Consider the following 27,194-nt stretch of genomic DNA (forward strand, 5'->3'; position numbering starts at 1 on the left):
GCTAAAGGCTAAAGGCTGTATCCAGGATACGGCTAAAGGCTGTATCCAGGATACGGCTAAATGCTAAAGGCTGTATCCAGGATACGGCTAAATGCTAAAGGCTGTATCCAGGATACGGCTAAAGGCTAAAGGCTGTATCCAGGATACGGCTAAAGGCTAAAGGCTGTATCCGGGATACGGCTAAAGGCTAAAGGCTGTATCCAGGATACGGCTAAAGTCTGTATCCAGGCACTCTGCGATGCGTCGTGTGAAGAACAGACTTAGCCATGGTATATTGATCATATACCCCCTTATGGCCTTATTCATTAAACAATGCACGCTCTAGAATGACCTTCAAGCCAATCAGAAACACGTATTCAACAATGCCATGGTATAACGTACGGTAACATCTATAATGTCATGAAGCTGTTTTAAAGGTCTGGTCGCCTACATCATGGATGCGGTACAGGCCATCATTTCACTGATGTTTGTGTTGTTGTTGTCCCCCACCATGAAATCAGGGAGGGGACTGTGGATGTGTCTCTGTTCGTTCGTACGTAGGTTAGTCACTCAGACAGCACTGGCCCGATATCGACAACTTGGCTGAATGATGCATCTTGCCATAGAGATCCGACATTTACAAAAATGGCAGTGATAGGCCCACGTCGGAAGCTATAGTAATGAACTGGAATGTGTTAGTCAAATGTGATATCTCAATTGGCCCAAGGGAAGTGCTGCGTCGTTGGTGGGGGACGACATGTTTACTGTTGTTGCTCTTGTTGTTCTTGTCCTCTCCCAGGTCAACAGAGGAGGTCATAGCTCTGTTCATCTCGATAGCCTTCGTAGTGGACGCTCTGAAAGGAACCGTCAAAAGTAAGGAGGAGGACAACTCAATTTATACCATACGGACCATACAGAACATATACATTACAGACCATTCAGATGATTATATAGCTTACAGACATACAGATTATTATATACCATACAGATTATTATATACCATCCAGATTATTATATACCATACAGACCATTCAGATGATTATATACCATACAGATTATTATATACCATTCAGATTATTATATACCATACAGATTATTATATACCATTCAGATTATTATATACCATAGAGACCATTCAGAACATATACATTACAGACCATTCAGATGATTATATACCATACAGATTATTATATACCATACAGATTATTATATACCATACAGATGATTATATACCATTCAGATTAGAATATATACCATACAGATTATTATATACCATACAGACCATTCAGATTATTATATACCATACAGATTATTATATACCATACAGATTATTATATACCATACAGATTATTATATACCATTCAGATTACTATATACCATACAGATTATTATATACCATTCAGATTACTATATACCATTCAGATTATTATATACCATACGGATTATTATATACCATACAGACCATTCAGATTATTATATACCATACAGACCAAACAGATGATTATATACCATACAGATGATTATATACCATTCAGATTATTATATACCATACAGATTATTATATACCATACAGACCATTCAGATTATTATATACCATACAGACCATTCACATTATTATATACCATACAGACCATACAGATTATTATATACCATACAGATTATTATATACCATACAGATAATTATATACCATACAGATTATTATATAGCATACAGACCATTCAGAGTACTATATACCATTCAGATGATTATATACCATACAGATTATTATATACCATACAGACCATTCAGATTATTATATACCATACAGACCATTCAGATTATTATATACCATACAGATTATTATATACCATACAGACAGTTCAGATTACTATATACCATTCAGATTATTATATACCATACAGATTATTATATACCATAAAGACATTCAGATTATTATATACCATACAGATTATTATATACCATACAGACCATTCAAATTATTATATACCATACAGATTATTATGTACCATACAGACCATTCAGATTATTATATACCATACAGATTATTATGTACCATACAGACCATTCAGATTACTATATACCATTCAGATTATTATGTAAAATACAGATTATTATATACCATACAGACCATTCAGATTATTATATACCATACAGATTATTATATACCATACAGATTATTATATACCACACAGACCATTCACATTACTATATACCATTCAGATTATTATATACCATACAGATTATTATATACCATACAGACATTCAGATTACTATATACCATTCAGATTATTATATACCATACAGACCATTCAGATTACTATATAGCATTCAGATTATTATATACCATACAGATTATTATATACCATACAGACATTCAGATTACTATATACCATTCAGATTATTATATACCATACGGATTATTATATACCATACAGAACATTCAGATTATTATATACCATACAGATTATTATGTACCATACAGACAATTCAGATTAATATATACCATACAGACCATTCAGATTATTATATACCATACAGACCATACAGATTATTATATACCATACAGACCATTCAGATTATTATATACCATACAGATTATTATGTACCATACAGACCATTCAGATTATAATATACCATACAGATTATTATATACCATACAGACCATTCAGATTACTATATAGCATTCAGATTATTGTACACCATACAGATTATTATATACCATACAGACATTCAGATTACTATATACCATTCAGATTATTATATACCATACAGATTATTATATACATACAGACCATTCAGATTACTATATAGCATTCAGATTATTATATACCATACAGATTATTATATACCATACAGACATTCAGATTACTATATACCATTCAGATTATTATATACCATACAGACCATACAGATTATTATATACCATACAGACCATTCAGATTATTACATACCATACAGATTATTATGTACCATACAGACCATTCAGATTATTATATACCATATAGATTATTATATACCATACAGACCATTCAGATGATTATATACCATACAGACCATTCAGATTATTATATACCATACAGATTATTATGTACCATACAGACCATTCAGATTATTATATACCATACAGACCATTCAGATTATTATATACCATACAGACCATACAGATTATTATATACCATACAGACCATTCAGATTATTATATACCATACAGATTATTATGTACCATACAGACCATTCAGATTATTAAATACCATACAGATTATTATATACCATACAGACCATTCAGATTACTATATACCATTCAGATTATTGTATACCATACGGATTATTATATACCATACATACCATTCAGATTATTATATACCATACAGATTATTATATACCATACAGATCATTCAGATGATTATATACCATACAGACCATTCAGATTATTATATACCATACAGATTATTATATACCATACAGACCATTCAGATTATTATATACCATACGGATTATTATATACCATACAGACCATTCAGATTATTATATACCATACAGACCATACAGATAATTAATTCCATACAGATTATTATATACCATACAGACCATTCAGATTATTATATACCATACAGATTATTATATACCATTCAGATTATTATATACCATACAGATTATTATATACCATACAGACCATTCAGATTATTATATACAATACAGATGATTATATACCATACAGACCATACAGATTATTATATACCATACAGACCATACAGATTATTATATACCATACAGATTATTATATACCATACAGATTATTATATACCATACAGACCATTCAGAGTACTAAATACCATTCAGATGATTATATAACATTCAGATTATTATATACCATACAGACCATTCAGATTATTATATACCATACAGACAGTTCAGATTACTATAAACCATTCAGATTATGATATACCATACAGATTATTATGTACCATACAGACATTCAGATGATTATATACCATACAGATTATTATATACCATACAGACCATTCAGATAATTATATACCATACAGATTATTATGTACCATACAGACCATTCAGATTACTATATACCATTCAGATTAGTATGTACCATACAGATTATTATATACCATACAGACCATTCAGATTATTATATACCATACAGATTATTATATACCATACAGACCATTCAGATTACTATATACCATTCAGATTATTATATACCATACAGACCATTCAGATTACTATATAGCATTCAGATGATTATATACCATACAGATTATTATATACCATACAGACATTCAGATTACTATATACCATTCAGATTATTATATACCATACAGATTATTATATACATACAGACCATTCAGATTACTATATAGCATTCAGATTATTATATACCATACAGATTATTATATACCATACAGACATTCAGATTACTATATACCATTCAGATTATTATATACCATACAGACCATACAGATTATTATATACCATACAGACCATTCAGATTATTACATACCATACAGATTATTATGTACCATACAGACCATTCAGATTATTATATACCATATAGATTATTATATACCATACAGACCATTCAGATTACTATATACCATTCAGATTATTGTATACCATATGGATTATTATATACCATACAGACCATTCAGATTATTATATACCATACAGACCATTCAGATTATTATATACCATACAGATTATTATATACCATACAGACCATTCAGATGATTATATACCATACAGACCATTCAGATTATTATATACCGTACATATTATTATATACCATACAGACCATTCAGATTATTATATACCATACGGATTATTATATACCATACAGACCATTCAGATTATTATATACCATACAGACCATACAGATGATTATATACCATACAGATTATTATATACCATTCAGATTATTATATACCATACAGATTATTATATACCATACAGACCATTCAGATTATTATATACCATACAGATGATTATATACCATACAGACCATTCAGATTATTATATACCATACAGACCATACAGATTGTTATATACCATACAGATTATTATATACCATACAGATAATTATATACCATACAGATTATTATATACCATACAGACCATTCAGAGTACTATATACCATTCAGATGATTATATACCATACAGATTATTATATACCATACAGATTATTATATACCATACAGACCATTCAAATTATTATATACCATACAGATTATTATGTACCATACATACCATTCAGATTATTATATACCATACAGATTATTATGTACCATACAGACCATTCAGATTACTATATACCATTCAGATTATTATGTAAAATACAGATTATTATATACCATACAGACCATTCAGATTATTATATACCATACAGAATATTATATACCATACAGATTATTATATACCACACAGACCATTCAGATTACTATATACCATTCAGATTATTATATACCATGCAGATTATTATATACCATACAGACCATTCAGATTATTATATACCATACAGATTATTATATACCATACAGACATTCAGATTACTATATACCATACAGATTATTATATACCATACAGACATTCAGATTACTATATACCATTCAGATTATTATATACCATACAGACCATTCAGATTACTATATAGCATTCAGATTATTATATACCATACAGATTATTATATACCATACAGACATTCAGATTACTATATACCATTCAGATTATTATATACCATACGGATTATTATATACCATACATACCATTCAGATTATTATATACCATACAGATTATTATATACCATACAGATCATTCAGATGATTATATACCATACAGACCATTCAGATTATTATATACCATACAGATTATTATATACCATACAGACCATTCAGATTATTATATACCATACGGATTATTATATACCATACAGACCATTCAGATTATTATATACCATACAGACCATACAGATAATTAATTCCATACAGATTATTATATACCATACAGACCATTCAGATTATTATATACCATACAGATTATTATATACCATTCAGATTATTATATACCATACAGATTATTATATACCATACAGACCATTCAGATTATTATATACAATACAGATGATTATATACCATACAGACCATACAGATTATTATATACCATACAGACCATACAGATTATTATATACCATACAGATTATTATATACCATACAGATTATTATATACCATACAGACCATTCAGAGTACTAAATACCATTCAGATGATTATATAACATTCAGATTATTATATACCATACAGACCATTCAGATTATTATATACCATACAGACAGTTCAGATTACTATAAACCATTCAGATTATGATATACCATACAGATTATTATGTACCATACAGACATTCAGATGATTATATACCATACAGATTATTATATACCATACAGACCATTCAGATAATTATATACCATACAGATTATTATGTACCATACAGACCATTCAGATTACTATATACCATTCAGATTAGTATGTACCATACAGATTATTATATACCATACAGACCATTCAGATTATTATATACCATACAGATTATTATATACCATACAGACCATTCAGATTACTATATACCATTCAGATTATTATATACCATACAGACCATTCAGATTACTATATAGCATTCAGATGATTATATACCATACAGATTATTATATACCATACAGACATTCAGATTACTATATACCATTCAGATTATTATATACCATACAGATTATTATATACATACAGACCATTCAGATTACTATATAGCATTCAGATTATTATATACCATACAGATTATTATATACCATACAGACATTCAGATTACTATATACCATTCAGATTATTATATACCATACAGACCATACAGATTATTATATACCATACAGACCATTCAGATTATTACATACCATACAGATTATTATGTACCATACAGACCATTCAGATTATTATATACCATATAGATTATTATATACCATACAGACCATTCAGATTACTATATACCATTCAGATTATTGTATACCATATGGATTATTATATACCATACAGACCATTCAGATTATTATATACCATACAGACCATTCAGATTATTATATACCATACAGATTATTATATACCATACAGACCATTCAGATGATTATATACCATACAGACCATTCAGATTATTATATACCGTACATATTATTATATACCATACAGACCATTCAGATTATTATATACCATACGGATTATTATATACCATACAGACCATTCAGATTATTATATACCATACAGACCATACAGATGATTATATACCATACAGATTATTATATACCATTCAGATTATTATATACCATACAGATTATTATATACCATACAGACCATTCAGATTATTATATACCATACAGATGATTATATACCATACAGACCATTCAGATTATTATATACCATACAGACCATACAGATTGTTATATACCATACAGATTATTATATACCATACAGATAATTATATACCATACAGATTATTATATACCATACAGACCATTCAGAGTACTATATACCATTCAGATGATTATATACCATACAGATTATTATATACCATACAGATTATTATATACCATACAGACCATTCAAATTATTATATACCATACAGATTATTATGTACCATACATACCATTCAGATTATTATATACCATACAGATTATTATGTACCATACAGACCATTCAGATTACTATATACCATTCAGATTATTATGTAAAATACAGATTATTATATACCATACAGACCATTCAGATTATTATATACCATACAGAATATTATATACCATACAGATTATTATATACCACACAGACCATTCAGATTACTATATACCATTCAGATTATTATATACCATGCAGATTATTATATACCATACAGACCATTCAGATTATTATATACCATACAGATTATTATATACCATACAGACATTCAGATTACTATATACCATACAGATTATTATATACCATACAGACATTCAGATTACTATATACCATTCAGATTATTATATACCATACAGACCATTCAGATTACTATATAGCATTCAGATTATTATATACCATACAGATTATTATATACCATACAGACATTCAGATTACTATATACCATTCAGATTATTATATACCATACGGATTATTATATACCATACAGAACATTCAGATTATTATATAACATACAGATTATTATGTACCATACAGACAATTCAGATTAATATATACCATACAGACCATTCAGATTATTATATACCATACAGACCATACAGATTATTATATACCATACAGACCATTCAGATTATTATATACCATACAGATTATTATGTACCATACAGACCATTCAGATTATTATATACCATACAGATTATTATATACCATACAGACCATTCAGATTACTATATACCATTCAGATTATTGTACACCATACGGATTATTATATACCATACATACCATTCAGATTATTATATACCATACAGATTATTATATACCATACAGATCATTCAGATGATTATATACCATACAGACCATTCAGATTATTATATACCATACAGATTATTATGTACCATACAGACCATTCAGATTATTATATACCATACAGACCATTCAGATTATTATATACCATACAGACCATACAGATTATTATATACCATACAGACCATTCAGATTATTATATACCATACAGATTATTATGTACCATACAGACCATTCAGATTATTACATACCATACAGATTATTATATACCATACAGACCATTCAGATTACTATATACCATTCAGATTATTGTATACCATACGGATTATTATATACCATACATACCGTTCAGATTATTATATACCATACAGATTATTATATACCATACAGATCATTCAGATGATTATATACCATACAGACCATTCAGATTATTATATACCATACAGATTATTATATACCATACAGACCATTCAGATTATTATATACCATACGGATTATTATATACCATACAGACCATTCAGATTATTATATACCATACAGACCATACAGATTATTAAATACCATACAGATTATTATATACCATACAGACCATTCAGATTATTATATACCATACAGATGATTATATACCATACAGACCATTCAGATTATTATATACCATACAGACCATACAGATTATTATATACCATACAGATTATTATATACCATACAGATTATTATATACCATACAGACCATTCAGAGTACTAAATACCATTCAGATGATTATATACCATACAGATTATTATATACCATACAGACCATTCAGATAATTATATACCATACAGATTATTATGTACCATACAGACCATTCAGATTACTATATACCATTCAGATTAGTATGTACCATACAGATTATTATATACCATACAGACCATTCAGATTATTATATACCATACAGATTATTATATACCATACAGACCATTCAGATTACTATATACCATTCAGATGATTATATACCATACAGACCATTCAGATTACTATATAGCATTCAGATGATTATATACCATACAGATTATTATATACCATACAGACAATCAGATTACTATATACCATTCAGATTATTATATACCATACAGATTATTATATACATACAGACCATTCAGATTACTATATAGCATTCAGATTATTATATACCATACAGATTATTATTTACCATACAGACATTCAGATTACTATATACCATTCAGATTATTATATACCATACAGACCATACAGATTATTATATACCATACAGACCATTCAGATTATTACATACCATACAGATTATTATGTACCATACAGACCATTCAGATTATTATATACCATATAGATTATTATATACCATACAGACCATTCAGATTACTATATACCATTCAGATTATTGTATACCATATGGATTATTATATACCATACAGACCATTCAGATTATTATATACCATACAGACCATTCAGATTATTATATACCATACAGATTATTATATACCATACAGACCATTCAGATGATTATATACCATACAGACCATTCAGATTATTATATACCGTACAGATTATTATATACCATACAGACCATTCAGATTATTATATACCATACGGATTATTATATACCATACAGACCATTCAGATTATTATATACCATACAGACCATACAGATGATTATATACCATACAGATTATTATATACCATTCAGATTATTATATACCATACAGATTATTATATACCATACAGACCATTCAGATTATTATATACCATACAGATGATTATATACCATACAGACCATTCAGATTATTATATACCATACAGACCATACAGCTTATTATATACCATACAGATTATTATATACCATACAGATTATTATATACCATACAGATTATTATATACCATACAGACCATTCAGAGTACTATATACCATTCAGATGATTATATACCATACAGATTATTATATACAATACAGACCATTCAGATTATTATATACCATACAGATTATTATATACCATACAGACAGTTCAGATTACTATATACCATTCAGATTTTTATATACCATACAGATTATTATATACCATACAGACATTCAGATTATTATATACCATACAGATTATTATGTACCATACAGACCATTCAGATTATTATATACCATACAGATTATTATGTACCATACAGACCATTCAGATTACTATATACCATTCAGATTATTATGTAAAATACAGATTATTATATACCATACAGACCATTCAGATTATTATATACCATACAGATTATTATATACCATACAGATTATTATATACCACACAGACCATTCACATTACTATATACCATTCAGATTATTATATACCATACAGATTATTATATACCATACAGACATTCAGATTACTATATACCATTCAGATTATTATATACCATACAGACCATTCAGATTACTATATAGCATTCAGATTATTATATACCATACAGATTATTATATACCATACAGACATTCAGATTACTATATACCATTCAGATTATTATATACCATACGGATTATTATATACCATACAGAACATTCAGATTATTATATACCATACAGATTATTATGTACCATACAGACAATTCAGATTAATATATACCATACAGACCATTCAGATTATTATATACCATACAGACCATACAGATTATTATATACCATACAGACCATTCAGATTATTATATACCATACAGATTATTATGTACCATACAGACCATTCAGATTATAATATACCATACAGATTATTATATACCATACAGACCATTCAGATTACTATATAGCATTCAGATTATTGTACACCATACAGATTATTATATACCATACAGACATTCAGATTACTATATACCATTCAGATTATTATATACCATACAGATTATTATATACATACAGACCATTCAGATTACTATATAGCATTCAGATTATTATATACCATACAGATTATTATATACCATACAGACATTCAGATTACTATATACCATTCAGATTATTATATACCATACAGACCATACAGATTATTATATACCATACAGACCATTCAGATTATTACATACCATACAGATTATTATGTACCATACAGACCATTCAGATTATTATATACCATATAGATTATTATATACCATACAGACCATTCAGATGATTATATACCATACAGACCATTCAGATTATTATATACCATACAGATTATTATGTACCATACAGACCATTCAGATTATTATATACCATACAGACCATTCAGATTATTATATACCATACAGACCATACAGATTATTATATACCATACAGACCATTCAGATTATTATATACCATACAGATTATTATGTACCATACAGACCATTCAGATTATTAAATACCATACAGATTATTATATACCATACAGACCATTCAGATTACTATATACCATTCAGATTATTGTATACCATACGGATTATTATATACCATACATACCATTCAGATTATTATATACCATACAGATTATTATATACCATACAGATCATTCAGATGATTATATACCATACAGACCATTCAGATTATTATATACCATACAGATTATTATATACCATACAGACCATTCAGATTATTATATACCATACGGATTATTATATACCATACAGACCATTCAGATTATTATATACCATACAGACCATACAGATAATTAATTCCATACAGATTATTATATACCATACAGACCATTCAGATTATTATATACCATACAGATTATTATATACCATTCAGATTATTATATACCATACAGATTATTATATACCATACAGACCATTCAGATTATTATATACAATACAGATGATTATATACCATACAGACCATACAGATTATTATATACCATACAGACCATACAGATTATTATATACCATACAGATTATTATATACCATACAGATTATTATATACCATACAGACCATTCAGAGTACTAAATACCATTCAGATGATTATATAACATTCAGATTATTATATACCATACAGACCATTCAGATTATTATATACCATACAGACAGTTCAGATTACTATAAACCATTCAGATTATGATATACCATACAGATTATTATGTACCATACAGACATTCAGATGATTATATACCATACAGATTATTATATACCATACAGACCATTCAGATAATTATATACCATACAGATTATTATGTACCATACAGACCATTCAGATTACTATATACCATTCAGATTAGTATGTACCATACAGATTATTATATACCATACAGACCATTCAGATTATTATATACCATACAGATTATTATATACCATACAGACCATTCAGATTACTATATACCATTCAGATTATTATATACCATACAGACCATTCAGATTACTATATAGCATTCAGATGATTATATACCATACAGATTATTATATACCATACAGACATTCAGATTACTATATACCATTCAGATTATTATATACCATACAGATTATTATATACATACAGACCATTCAGATTACTATATAGCATTCAGATTATTATATACCATACAGATTATTATATACCATACAGACATTCAGATTACTATATACCATTCAGATTATTATATACCATACAGACCATACAGATTATTATATACCATACAGACCATTCAGATTATTACATACCATACAGATTATTATGTACCATACAGACCATTCAGATTATTATATACCATATAGATTATTATATACCATACAGACCATTCAGATTACTATATACCATTCAGATTATTGTATACCATATGGATTATTATATACCATACAGACCATTCAGATTATTATATACCATACAGACCATTCAGATTATTATATACCATACAGATTATTATATACCATACAGACCATTCAGATGATTATATACCATACAGACCATTCAGATTATTATATACCGTACATATTATTATATACCATACAGACCATTCAGATTATTATATACCATACGGATTATTATATACCATACAGACCATTCAGATTATTATATACCATACAGACCATACAGATGATTATATACCATACAGATTATTATATACCATTCAGATTATTATATACCATACAGATTATTATATACCATACAGACCATTCAGATTATTATATACCATACAGATGATTATATACCATACAGACCATTCAGATTATTATATACCATACAGACCATACAGATTGTTATATACCATACAGATTATTATATACCATACAGATAATTATATACCATACAGATTATTATATACCATACAGACCATTCAGAGTACTATATACCATTCAGATGATTATATACCATACAGATTATTATATACCATACAGATTATTATATACCATACAGACCATTCAAATTATTATATACCATACAGATTATTATGTACCATACAGACCATTCAGATTATTATATACCATACAGATTATTATGTACCATACAGACCATTCAGATTACTATATACCATTCAGATTATTATGTAAAATACAGATTATTATATACCATACAGACCATTCAGATTATTATATACCATACAGAATATTATATACCATACAGATTATTATATACCACACAGACCATTCAGATTACTATATACCATTCAGATTATTATATACCATGCAGATTATTATATACCATACAGACCATTCAGATTATTATATACCATACAGATTATTATATACCATACAGACATTCAGATTACTATATACCATACAGATTATTATATACCATACAGACATTCAGATTACTATATACCATTCAGATTATTATATACCATACAGACCATTCAGATTACTATATAGCATTCAGATTATTATATACCATACAGATTATTATATACCATACAGACATTCAGATTACTATATACCATTCAGATTATTATATACCATACGGATTATTATATACCATACAGAACATTCAGATTATTATATAACATACAGATTATTATGTACCATACAGACAATTCAGATTAATATATACCATACAGACCATTCAGATTATTATATACCATACAGACCATACAGATTATTATATACCATACAGACCATTCAGATTATTATATACCATACAGATTATTATGTACCATACAGACCATTCAGATTATTATATACCATACAGATTATTATATACCATACAGACCATTCAGATTACTATATACCATTCAGATTATTGTACACCATACGGATTATTATATACCATACATACCATTCAGATTATTATATACCATACAGATTATTATATACCATACAGATCATTCAGATGATTATATACCATACAGACCATTCAGATTATTATATACCATACAGATTATTATGTACCATACAGACCATTCAGATTATTATATACCATACAGACCATTCAGATTATTATATACCATACAGACCATACAGATTATTATATACCATACAGACCATTCAGATTATTATATACCATACAGATTATTATGTACCATACAGACCATTCAGATTATTACATACCATACAGATTATTATATACCATACAGACCATTCAGATTACTATATACCATTCAGATTATTGTATACCATACGGATTATTATATACCATACATACCGTTCAGATTATTATATACCATACAGATTATTATATACCATACAGATCATTCAGATGATTATATACCATACAGACCATTCAGATTATTATATACCATACAGATTATTATATACCATACAGACCATTCAGATTATTATATACCATACGGATTATTATATACCATACAGACCATTCAGATTATTATATACCATACAGACCATACAGATTATTAAATACCATACAGATTATTATATACCATACAGACCATTCAGATTATTATATACCATACAGATGATTATATACCATACAGACCATTCAGATTATTATATACCATACAGACCATACAGATTATTATATACCATACAGATTATTATATACCATACAGATTATTATATACCATACAGACCATTCAGAGTACTAAATACCATTCAGATGATTATATACCATACAGATTATTATATACCATACAGACCATTCAGATAATTATATACCATACAGATTATTATGTACCATACAGACCATTCAGATTACTATATACCATTCAGATTAGTATGTACCATACAGATTATTATATACCATACAGACCATTCAGATTATTATATACCATACAGATTATTATATACCATACAGACCATTCAGATTACTATATACCATTCAGATTATTATATACCATACAGACCATTCAGATTACTATATAGCATTCAGATGATTATATACCATACAGATTATTATATACCATACAGACAATCAGATTACTATATACCATTCAGATTATTATATACCATACAGATTATTATATACATACAGACCATTCAGATTACTATATAGCATTCAGATTATTATATACCATACAGATTATTATTTACCATACAGACATTCAGATTACTATATACCATTCAGATTATTATATACCATACAGACCATACAGATTATTATATACCATACAGACCATTCAGATTATTACATACCATACAGATTATTATGTACCATACAGACCATTCAGATTATTATATACCATATAGATTATTATATACCATACAGACCATTCAGATTACTATATACCATTCAGATTATTGTATACCATATGGATTATTATATACCATACAGACCATTCAGATTATTATATACCATACAGACCATTCAGATTATTATATACCATACAGATTATTATATACCATACAGACCATTCAGATGATTATATACCATACAGACCATTCAGATTATTATATACCGTACAGATTATTATATACCATACAGACCATTCAGATTATTATATACCATACGGATTATTATATACCATACAGACCATTCAGATTATTATATACCATACAGACCATACAGATGATTATATACCATACAGATTATTATATACCATTCAGATTATTATATACCATACAGATTATTATATACCATACAGACCATTCAGATTATTATATACCATACAGATGATTATATACCATACAGACCATTCAGATTATTATATACCATACAGACCATACAGATTATTATATACCATACAGATTATTATATACCATACAGATTATTATATACCATACAGATTATTATATACCATACAGACCATTCAGAGTACTATATACCATTCAGATGATTATATACCATACAGATTATTATATACCATACAGACCATTCAGATTATTATATACCATACAGATTATTATATACCATACAGACAGTTCAGATTACTATATACCATTCAGATTTTTATATACCATACAGATTATTATATACCATACAGACATTCAGATTATTATATACCATACAGATTATTATGTACCATACAGACCATTCAGATTATTATATACCATACAGATTATTATGTACCATACAGACCATTCAGATTACTATATACCATTTAGATTATTATATACCATACAGATTATTATATACCATACAGATTATTATATACCATACAGACCATTCAGATTACTATATAGCATTCAGATTATTATATACCATACGGATTATTATATACCATACAGACCATTCAGATTATTATATACCATACAGATTATTATGTACCATACAGACCATTCAGATTATTATATACCATACAGACCATTCAGATTATTATCTACATACAGATTATTATATACCATTCAGACCATTCAGATTGTTATATACCATACAGATTATTATATACCATACAGACCATTCAGATTATTATATACCATACAGATTATTATATACCATACAGATTATTATATACCATACAGACCATTCAGATTATTATATACCATACAGATTATTATATACCATTCAGATTATTATATACCATACAGACCATTCAGATTATTATATACCATTCAGATTATTAGATACCATACAGACCATATAGATTATTATATACCATACAGATTATTATGTACCATACAGACCATTCAGATTTATACATACCATTCAGATTATTATGTACCATACAGATTATTATATACCATACAGACCATTCAGATGATTATATACCATACTGATTATTATATACCATACAGACCATTCAGATTATTATATACCATACAGACCATTCAGATTATTATATACCATACAGATGATTATATACCATACAGACCATTCAGATTATTATATACCATACAGACCATACAGCTTATTATATACCATACAGATTATTATATACCATACAGATTATTATATACCATACAGATTATTATATACCATACAGACCATTCAGAGTACTATATACCATTCAGATGATTATATACCATACAGATTATTATATACCATACAGACCATTCAGATTATTATATACCATACAGATTATTATATACCATACAGACAGTTCAGATTACTATATACCATTCAGATTTTTATATACCATACAGATTATTATATACCAAACAGACATTCAGATTATTATATACCATACAGATTATTATATACCATACAGACCATTCAGATTATTATATACCATACAGATTATTATGTACCATACAGACCATTCAGATTACTATATACCATTTAGATTTTTATATACCATACAGATTATTATATACCATACAGATTATTATATACCATACAGACCATTCAGATTACTATATAGCATTCAGATTATTATATACCATACGGATTATTATATACCATACAGACCATTCAGATTATTATATACCATACAGATTATTATGTACCATACAGACCATTCAGATTATTATATACCATACAGATTATTATATACCATACAGACCATTCAGATTATTATATACCATACAGACCATTGAGATTATTATATACCATACAGACCATTCAGATTATTATATACCATACAGATTATTATATACCATACAGACCATTCAGATTATTATATACCATACAGACCATTCAGATTATTATCTACCATACAGATTATTATATACCATTCAGACCATTCAGATTGTTATATACCATACAGATTATTATATACCATACAGACCATTCAGATTACTATATAGCATTCAGATTATTATATACCATACGGATTATTATATACCATACAGACCATTCAGATTATTATATACCATACAGATTATTATGTACCATACAGACCATTCAGATTATTACATACCATACAGATTATTATATACCATACAGACCATTCAGATTACTATATACCATTCAGATTATTGTATACCATACGGATTATTATATACCATACATACCATTCAGATTATTATATACCATACAGATTATTATATACCATACAGATCATTCAGATGATTATATACCATACAGACCATTCAGATTATTATATACCATACAGATTATTATATACCATACAGACCATTCAGATTATTATATACCATACGGATTATTATATACCATACAGACCATTCAGATTATTATATACCATACAGACCATACAGATAATTAAATACCATACAGATTATTATATACCATACAGACCATTCAGATTATTATATACCATACAGATTATTATATACCATTCAGATTATTATATACCATACAGATTATTATATACCATACAGACCATTCAGATTATTATATACAATACAGATGATTATATACCATACAGACCATAGAGATTATTATATACCATACAGACCATACAGATTATTATATACCATACAGATTATTATATACCATACAGATTATTATATACCATACAGACCATTCAGAGTACTAAATACCATTCAGATGATTATATAACATTCAGATTATTATATACCATACAGACCATTCAGATTATTATATACCATACAGACAGTTCAGATTACTATATACCATTCAGATTATGATATACCATACAGATTATTATGTACCATACAGACATTCAGATGATTATATACCATACAGATTATTATATACCATACAGACCATTCAGATAATTATATACCATACAGATTATTATGTACCATACAGACCATTCAGATTACTATATACCATTCAGATTAGTATGTACCATACAGATTATTATATACCATACAGACCATTCAGATTATTATATACCATACAGATTATTATATACCATACAGACCATTCAGATTACTATATACCATTCAGATTATTATATACCATACAGACCATTCAGATTACTATATAGCATTCAGATGATTATATACCATACAGATTATTATATACCATACAGACATTCAGATTACTATATACCATTCAGATTATTATATACCATACAGATTATTATATACATACAGACCATTCAGATTACTATATAGCATTCAGATTATTATATACCATACAGATTATTATATACCATACAGACATTCAGATTACTATATACCATTCAGATTATTATATACCATACAGACCATACAGATTATTATATACCATACAGACCATTCAGATTATTACATACCATACAGATTATTATGTACCATACAGACCATTCAGATTATATAACATATAGATTATTATATACCATACAGACCATTCAGATTACTATATACCATTCAGATTATTGTATACCATATGGATTATTATATACCATACAGACCATTCAGATTATTATATACCATACAGACCATTCAGATTATTATATACCATACAGATTATTATATACCATACAGACCATTCAGATGATTATATACCATACAGACCATTCAGATTATTATATACCGTACATATTATTATATACCATACAGACCATTCAGATTATTATATACCATACGGATTATTATATACCATACAGACCATTCAGATTATTATATACCATACAGACCATACAGATGATTATATAGCATACAGATTATTATATACCATTCAGATTATTATATACCATACAGATTATTATATACCATACAGACCATTCAGATTATTATATACCATACAGATGATTATATACCATACAGACCATTCAGATTATTATATACCATACAGACCATACAGATTGTTATATACCATACAGATTATTATATACCATACAGATAATTATATACCATACAGATTATTATATACCATACAGACCATTCAGAGTACTATATACCATTCAGATGATTATATACCATACAGATTATTATATACCATACAGACCATTCAGATTATTATATACCATACAGACCATTCAGATTATTATATACCATACAGATTATTATATACCATACAGACAGTTCAGATTACTATATACCATTCAGATTATTATATACCATACAGATTATTATATACCATACAGATTATTATATACCATACAGACCATTCAAATTATTATATACCATACAGATTATTATGTACCATACAGACCATTCAGATTATTATATACCATACAGATTATTATGTACCATACAGACCATTCAGATTACTATATACCATTCAGATTATTATGTAAAATACAGATTATTATATACCATACAGACCATTCAGATTATTATATACCATACAGAATATTATATACCATACAGATTATTATATACCACACAGACCATTCAGATTACTATATACCATTCAGATTATTATATACCATGCAGATTATTATATACCATACAGACCATTCAGATTATTATATACCATACAGATTATTATGTACCATACAGACATTCAGATTACTATATACCATACAGATTATTATATACCATACAGACATTCAGATTACTATATACCATTCAGATTATTATATACCATACAGACCATTCAGATTACTATATAGCCATTCAGATTATTATATACCATACAGATTATTATATACCATACAGACATTCAGATTACTATATACCATTCAGATTATTATATACCATACGGATTATTATATACCATACAGAACATTCAGATTATTATATAACATACAGATTATTATGTACCATACAGACAATTCAGATTAATATATACCATACAGACCATTCAGATTATTATATACCATACAGACCATACAGATTATTATATACCATACAGACCATTCAGATTATTATATACCATACAGATTATTATGTACCATACAGACCATTCAGATTATTATATACCATACAGATTATTATATACCATACAGACCATTCAGATTACTATATACCATTCAGATTATTGTACACCATACGGATTATTATATACCATACATACCATTCAGATTATTATATACCATACAGATTATTATATACCATACAGATCATTCAGATGATTATATACCATACAGACCATTCAGATTATTATATACCATACAGATTATTATGTACCATACAGACCATTCAGATTATTATATACCATACAGACCATTCAGATTATTATATACCATACAGACCATACAGATTATTATATACCATACAGACCATTCAGATTATTATATACCATACAGATTATTATGTACCATACAGACCATTCAGATTATTACATACCATACAGATTATTATATACCATACAGACCATTCAGATTACTATATACCATTCAGATTATTGTATACCATACGGATTATTATATACCATACAGACCGTTCAGATTATTATATACCATACAGATTATTATATACCATACAGATCCTTCAGATGATTATATACCATACAGACCATTCAGATTATTATATACCATACAGATTATTATATACCATACAGACCATTCAGATTATTATATACCATACGGATTATTATATACCATACAGACCATTCAGATTATTATATACCATACAGACCATACAGATTATTAAATACCATACAGATTATTATATACCATACAGACCATTCAGATTATTATATACCATACAGATGATTATATACCATACAGACCATTCAGATTATTATATACCATACAGACCATACAGATTATTATATACCATACAGATTATTATATACCATACAGATTATTATATACCATACAGACCATTCAGAGTACTAAATACCATTCAGATGATTATATACCATACAGATTATTATATACCATACAGACCATTCAGATAATTATATACCATACAGATTATTATGTACCATACAGACCATTCAGATTACTATATACCATTCAGATTAGTATGTACCATACAGATTATTATATACCATACAGACCATTCAGATTATTATATACCATACAGATTATTATATACCATACAGACCATTCAGATTACTATATACCATTCAGATTATTATATACCATACAGACCATTCAGATTACTATATAGCATTCAGATGATTATATACCATACAGATTATTATATACCATACAGACAATCAGATTACTATATACCATTCAGATTATTATATACCATACAGATTATTATATACATACAGACCATTCAGATTACTATATAGCATTCAGATTATTATATACCATACAGATTATTATTTACCATACAGACATTCAGATTACTATATACCATTCAGATTATTATATACCATACAGACCATACAGATTATTATATACCATACAGACCATTCAGATTATTACATACCATACAGATTATTATGTACCATACAGACCATTCAGATTATTATATACCATATAGATTATTATATACCATACAGACCATTCAGATTACTATATACCATTCAGATTATTGTATACCATATGGATTATTATATACCATACAGACCATTCAGATTATTATATACCATACAGACCATTCAGATTATTATATACCATACAGATTATTATATACCATACAGACCATTCAGATGATTATATACCATACAGACCATTCAGATTATTATATACCGTACAGATTATTATATACCATACAGACCATTCAGATTATTATATACCATACGGATTATTATATACCATACAGACCATTCAGATTATTATATACCATACAGACCATACAGATGATTATATACCATACAGATTATTATATACCATTCAGATTATTATATACCATACAGATTATTATATACCATACAGACCTTTCAGATTATTATATACCATACAGATGATTATATACCATACAGACCATTCAGATTATTATATACCATACAGACCATACAGCTTATTATATACCATACAGATTATTATATACCATACAGATTATTATATACCATACAGATTATTATATACCATACAGACCATTCAGAGTACTATATACCATTCAGATGATTATATACCATACAGATTATTATATACCATACAGACCATTCAGATTATTATATACCATACAGATTATTATATACCATACAGACAGTTCAGATTACTATATACCATTCAGATTTTTATATACCATACAGATTATTATATACCATACAGACATTCAGATTATTATATACCATACAGATTATTATATACCATACAGACCATTCAGATTATTATATACCATACAGATTATTATGTACCATACAGACCATTCAGATTACTATATACCATTTAGATTATTATATACCATACAGATTATTATATACCATACAGATTATTATATACCATACAGACCATTCAGATTACTATATAGCATTCAGATTATTATATACCATACGGATTATTATATACCATACAGACCATTCAGATTATTATATACCATACAGATTATTATGTACCATACAGACCATTCAGATTATTATATACCATACAGACCATTCAGATTATTATCTACATACAGATTATTATATACCATTCAGACCATTCAGATTGTTATATACCATACAGATTATTATATACCATACAGACCATTCAGATTATTATATACCATACAGATTATTATATACCATACAGATTATTATATACCATACAGACCATTCAGATTATTATATACCATACAGATTATTATATACCATTCAGATTATTATATACCATACAGACCATTCAGATTATTATATACCATTCAGATTATTAGATACCATACAGACCATATAGATTATTATATACCATACAGATTATTATGTACCATACAGACCATTCAGATTTATACATACCATTCAGATTATTATGTACCATACAGATTATTATATACCATACAGACCATTCAGATGATTATATACCATACTGATTATTATATACCATACAGACCATTCAGATTATTATATACCATACAGACCATTCAGATTATTATATACCATACAGATGATTATATACCATACAGACCATTCAGATTATTATATACCATACAGACCATACAGCTTATTATATACCATACAGATTATTATATACCATACAGATTATTATATACCATACAGATTATTATATACCATACAGACCATTCAGAGTACTATATACCATTCAGATGATTATATACCATACAGATTATTATATACCATACAGACCATTCAGATTATTATATACCATACAGATTATTATATACCATACAGACAGTTCAGATTACTATATACCATTCAGATTTTTATATACCATACAGATTATTATATACCAAACAGACATTCAGATTATTATATACCATACAGATTATTATATACCATACAGACCATTCAGATTATTATATACCATACAGATTATTATGTACCATACAGACCATTATTACTATATACCATAGATTTTTATATACCATACAGATTATTATATACCATACAGATTATTATGTACCATACAGACCATTCAGATTACTATATAGCATTCAGATTATTATATACCATACGGATTATTATATACCATACAGACCATTCAGATTATTATATACCATACAGATTATTATGTACCATACAGACCATTCAGATTATTATATACCATACAGATTATTATATACCATACAGACCATTCAGATTATTATATACCATACAGACCATTGAGATTATTATATACCATACAGACCATTCAGATTATTATATACCATACAGATTATTATATACCATACAGACCATTCAGATTATTATATACCATACAGACCATTCAGATTATTATCTACCATACAGATTATTATATACCATTCAGACCATTCAGATTGTTATATACCATACAGATTATTATATACCATACAGACCATTCAGATTATTATATACCATACAGATTATTATATACCATACAGATTATTATATACCATACAGACCATTCAGATTATTATATACCATACAGATTATTATATACCATTCAGATTATTATATACCATACAGACCATTCAGATTATTATATACCATACAGATTATTAGATACCATACAGACCATATAGATTATTATATACCATACAGATTATTATGTACCATACAGATTATTATATACCATACAGACCATTCAGATGATTATATACCATACTGATTATTATATACCATACAGACCATTCAGATTATTATATACCATACAGACCATTCAGATTATTATATACCATACAGATTATTATGTACCATACAGACCATTCAGATTATTATATACCATACAGATTATTATGTACCATACAGACCATTCAGATTATTATATAGCATACAGACCATTCAGATTATTATATACCATACAGATTATTATATACCATACAGATTATTACATACCATACAGACCATACAGAACATATACATTACAGACCATTCAGTAGGCTACTATGCCCAAGGTATCATTGAGATGATCCAATTGGATATGCTGTGATTATAATTACTCCCTGTTGTCTCCGCCGTCCAGTCTTCCAAACATACTACCACGCCCCAACGCTGACCGACGGAAGTGGGGAGGCGTTGCTACGGCTACAGGAGCAGGGGGGTGTGACCCTACTGGGGGGTAATGGGACGGGGGGAGTAGGCGGGGGAGTGGTGGGGGGCTCTCTCCCTCTGCCTGACTCCTTCATCCAGTGTACCAGGGAGAGACCAGTCCTGTGTCTGCTGCTGATGCTGGGAACCCTGTGGCTGGGCTACACCCTCTACCAGTTTAAACAGAGGTACAGTAGAACCCCCTCTACCAGTTTAAACAGAGGTACAGTAGATCCCCCTCTACCAGTTTAAACAGAGGTACAGTAGAACCCCCTCTACCAGTTTAAACAGAGGTACAGTAGAACCCCCTCTACCAGTTTAAACAGAGGTACAGTATATCCCCCTCTACCAGTTTAAACAGAGAGACAGTAGAACCCCCTCTACCAGTTTAAACAGAGGTACAGTAGAACCCCCTCTACCAGTTTAAACAGAGAGACAGTAGAACCCCCTCTACCAGTTTAAACAGAGAGACAGTAGAACCCCCTCTACCAGTTTAAACAGAGGTACAGTAGATCCCCCTCTACCAGTTTAAACAGAGGTACAGTATATCCCCCTCTACCAGTTTAAACAGAGAGACAGTAGAACCTCCTCTACCAGTTTAAACAGAGGTACAGTAGAACCCCCTCTACCAGTTTAAACAGAGGTACAGTAGATCCCCCTCTACCAGTTTAAACAGAGAGACAGTAGAACCCCCTCTACCAGTTTAAACAGAGAGACAGTAGAACCCCCTCTACCAGTTTAAACAGAGAGACAGTAGAACCCCCTCTACCAGTTTAAACAGAGGTACAGTAGAACCCCCTCTACCAGTTTAAGCAGAGGTACAGTAGAACCCCCTCTACCAGTTTAAACAGAGGTACAGTAGAACCCCCTCTACCAGTTTAAACAGAGGTACAGTAGAACCCCCTCTACCAGTTTAAACAGAGAGACAGTAGAACCCCCTCTACCAGTTTAAACAGAGGGACAGTAGAACCCCCTCTACCAGTTTAAACAGAGAGACAGTAGAACCCCCTCTACCAGTTTAAACAGAGGGACAGTAGAACCCCCTCTACCAGTTTAAACAGAGGTACAGTAGAACCCCTGAAAAACCTTATGAGGTGTTAAAGTCGGTCACTCACCCACTCCTCCAATCAGAGGACATCCTCCCTGCAGCTAGCTAGCTAACGTTAGGCTCTTTGTCTTTA

General features: G+C 28.3%; 1 protein-coding gene across 1 annotated transcript in view; it reads left to right on the forward strand.

Annotated features, from left to right (window-relative positions):
• Positions 1–27,194, forward strand: part of slc4a11 (solute carrier family 4 member 11) — a 140,554-nt gene that overhangs the window by 87,928 nt on the left and 25,432 nt on the right. The window contains exons 11-12 of the mRNA XM_045704876.1: positions 779–852; positions 25,949–26,201. Of these exons, the coding sequence (XP_045560832.1) occupies positions 779–852; positions 25,949–26,201 (327 nt within the window). The remainder of the gene's footprint in view (positions 1–778; positions 853–25,948; positions 26,202–27,194) is intronic.

This window comes from Salmo salar, chromosome ssa01 (genome assembly GCF_905237065.1).
Source record: "Salmo salar chromosome ssa01, Ssal_v3.1, whole genome shotgun sequence".
NCBI lineage: Eukaryota > Metazoa > Chordata > Actinopteri > Salmoniformes > Salmonidae > Salmo > Salmo salar.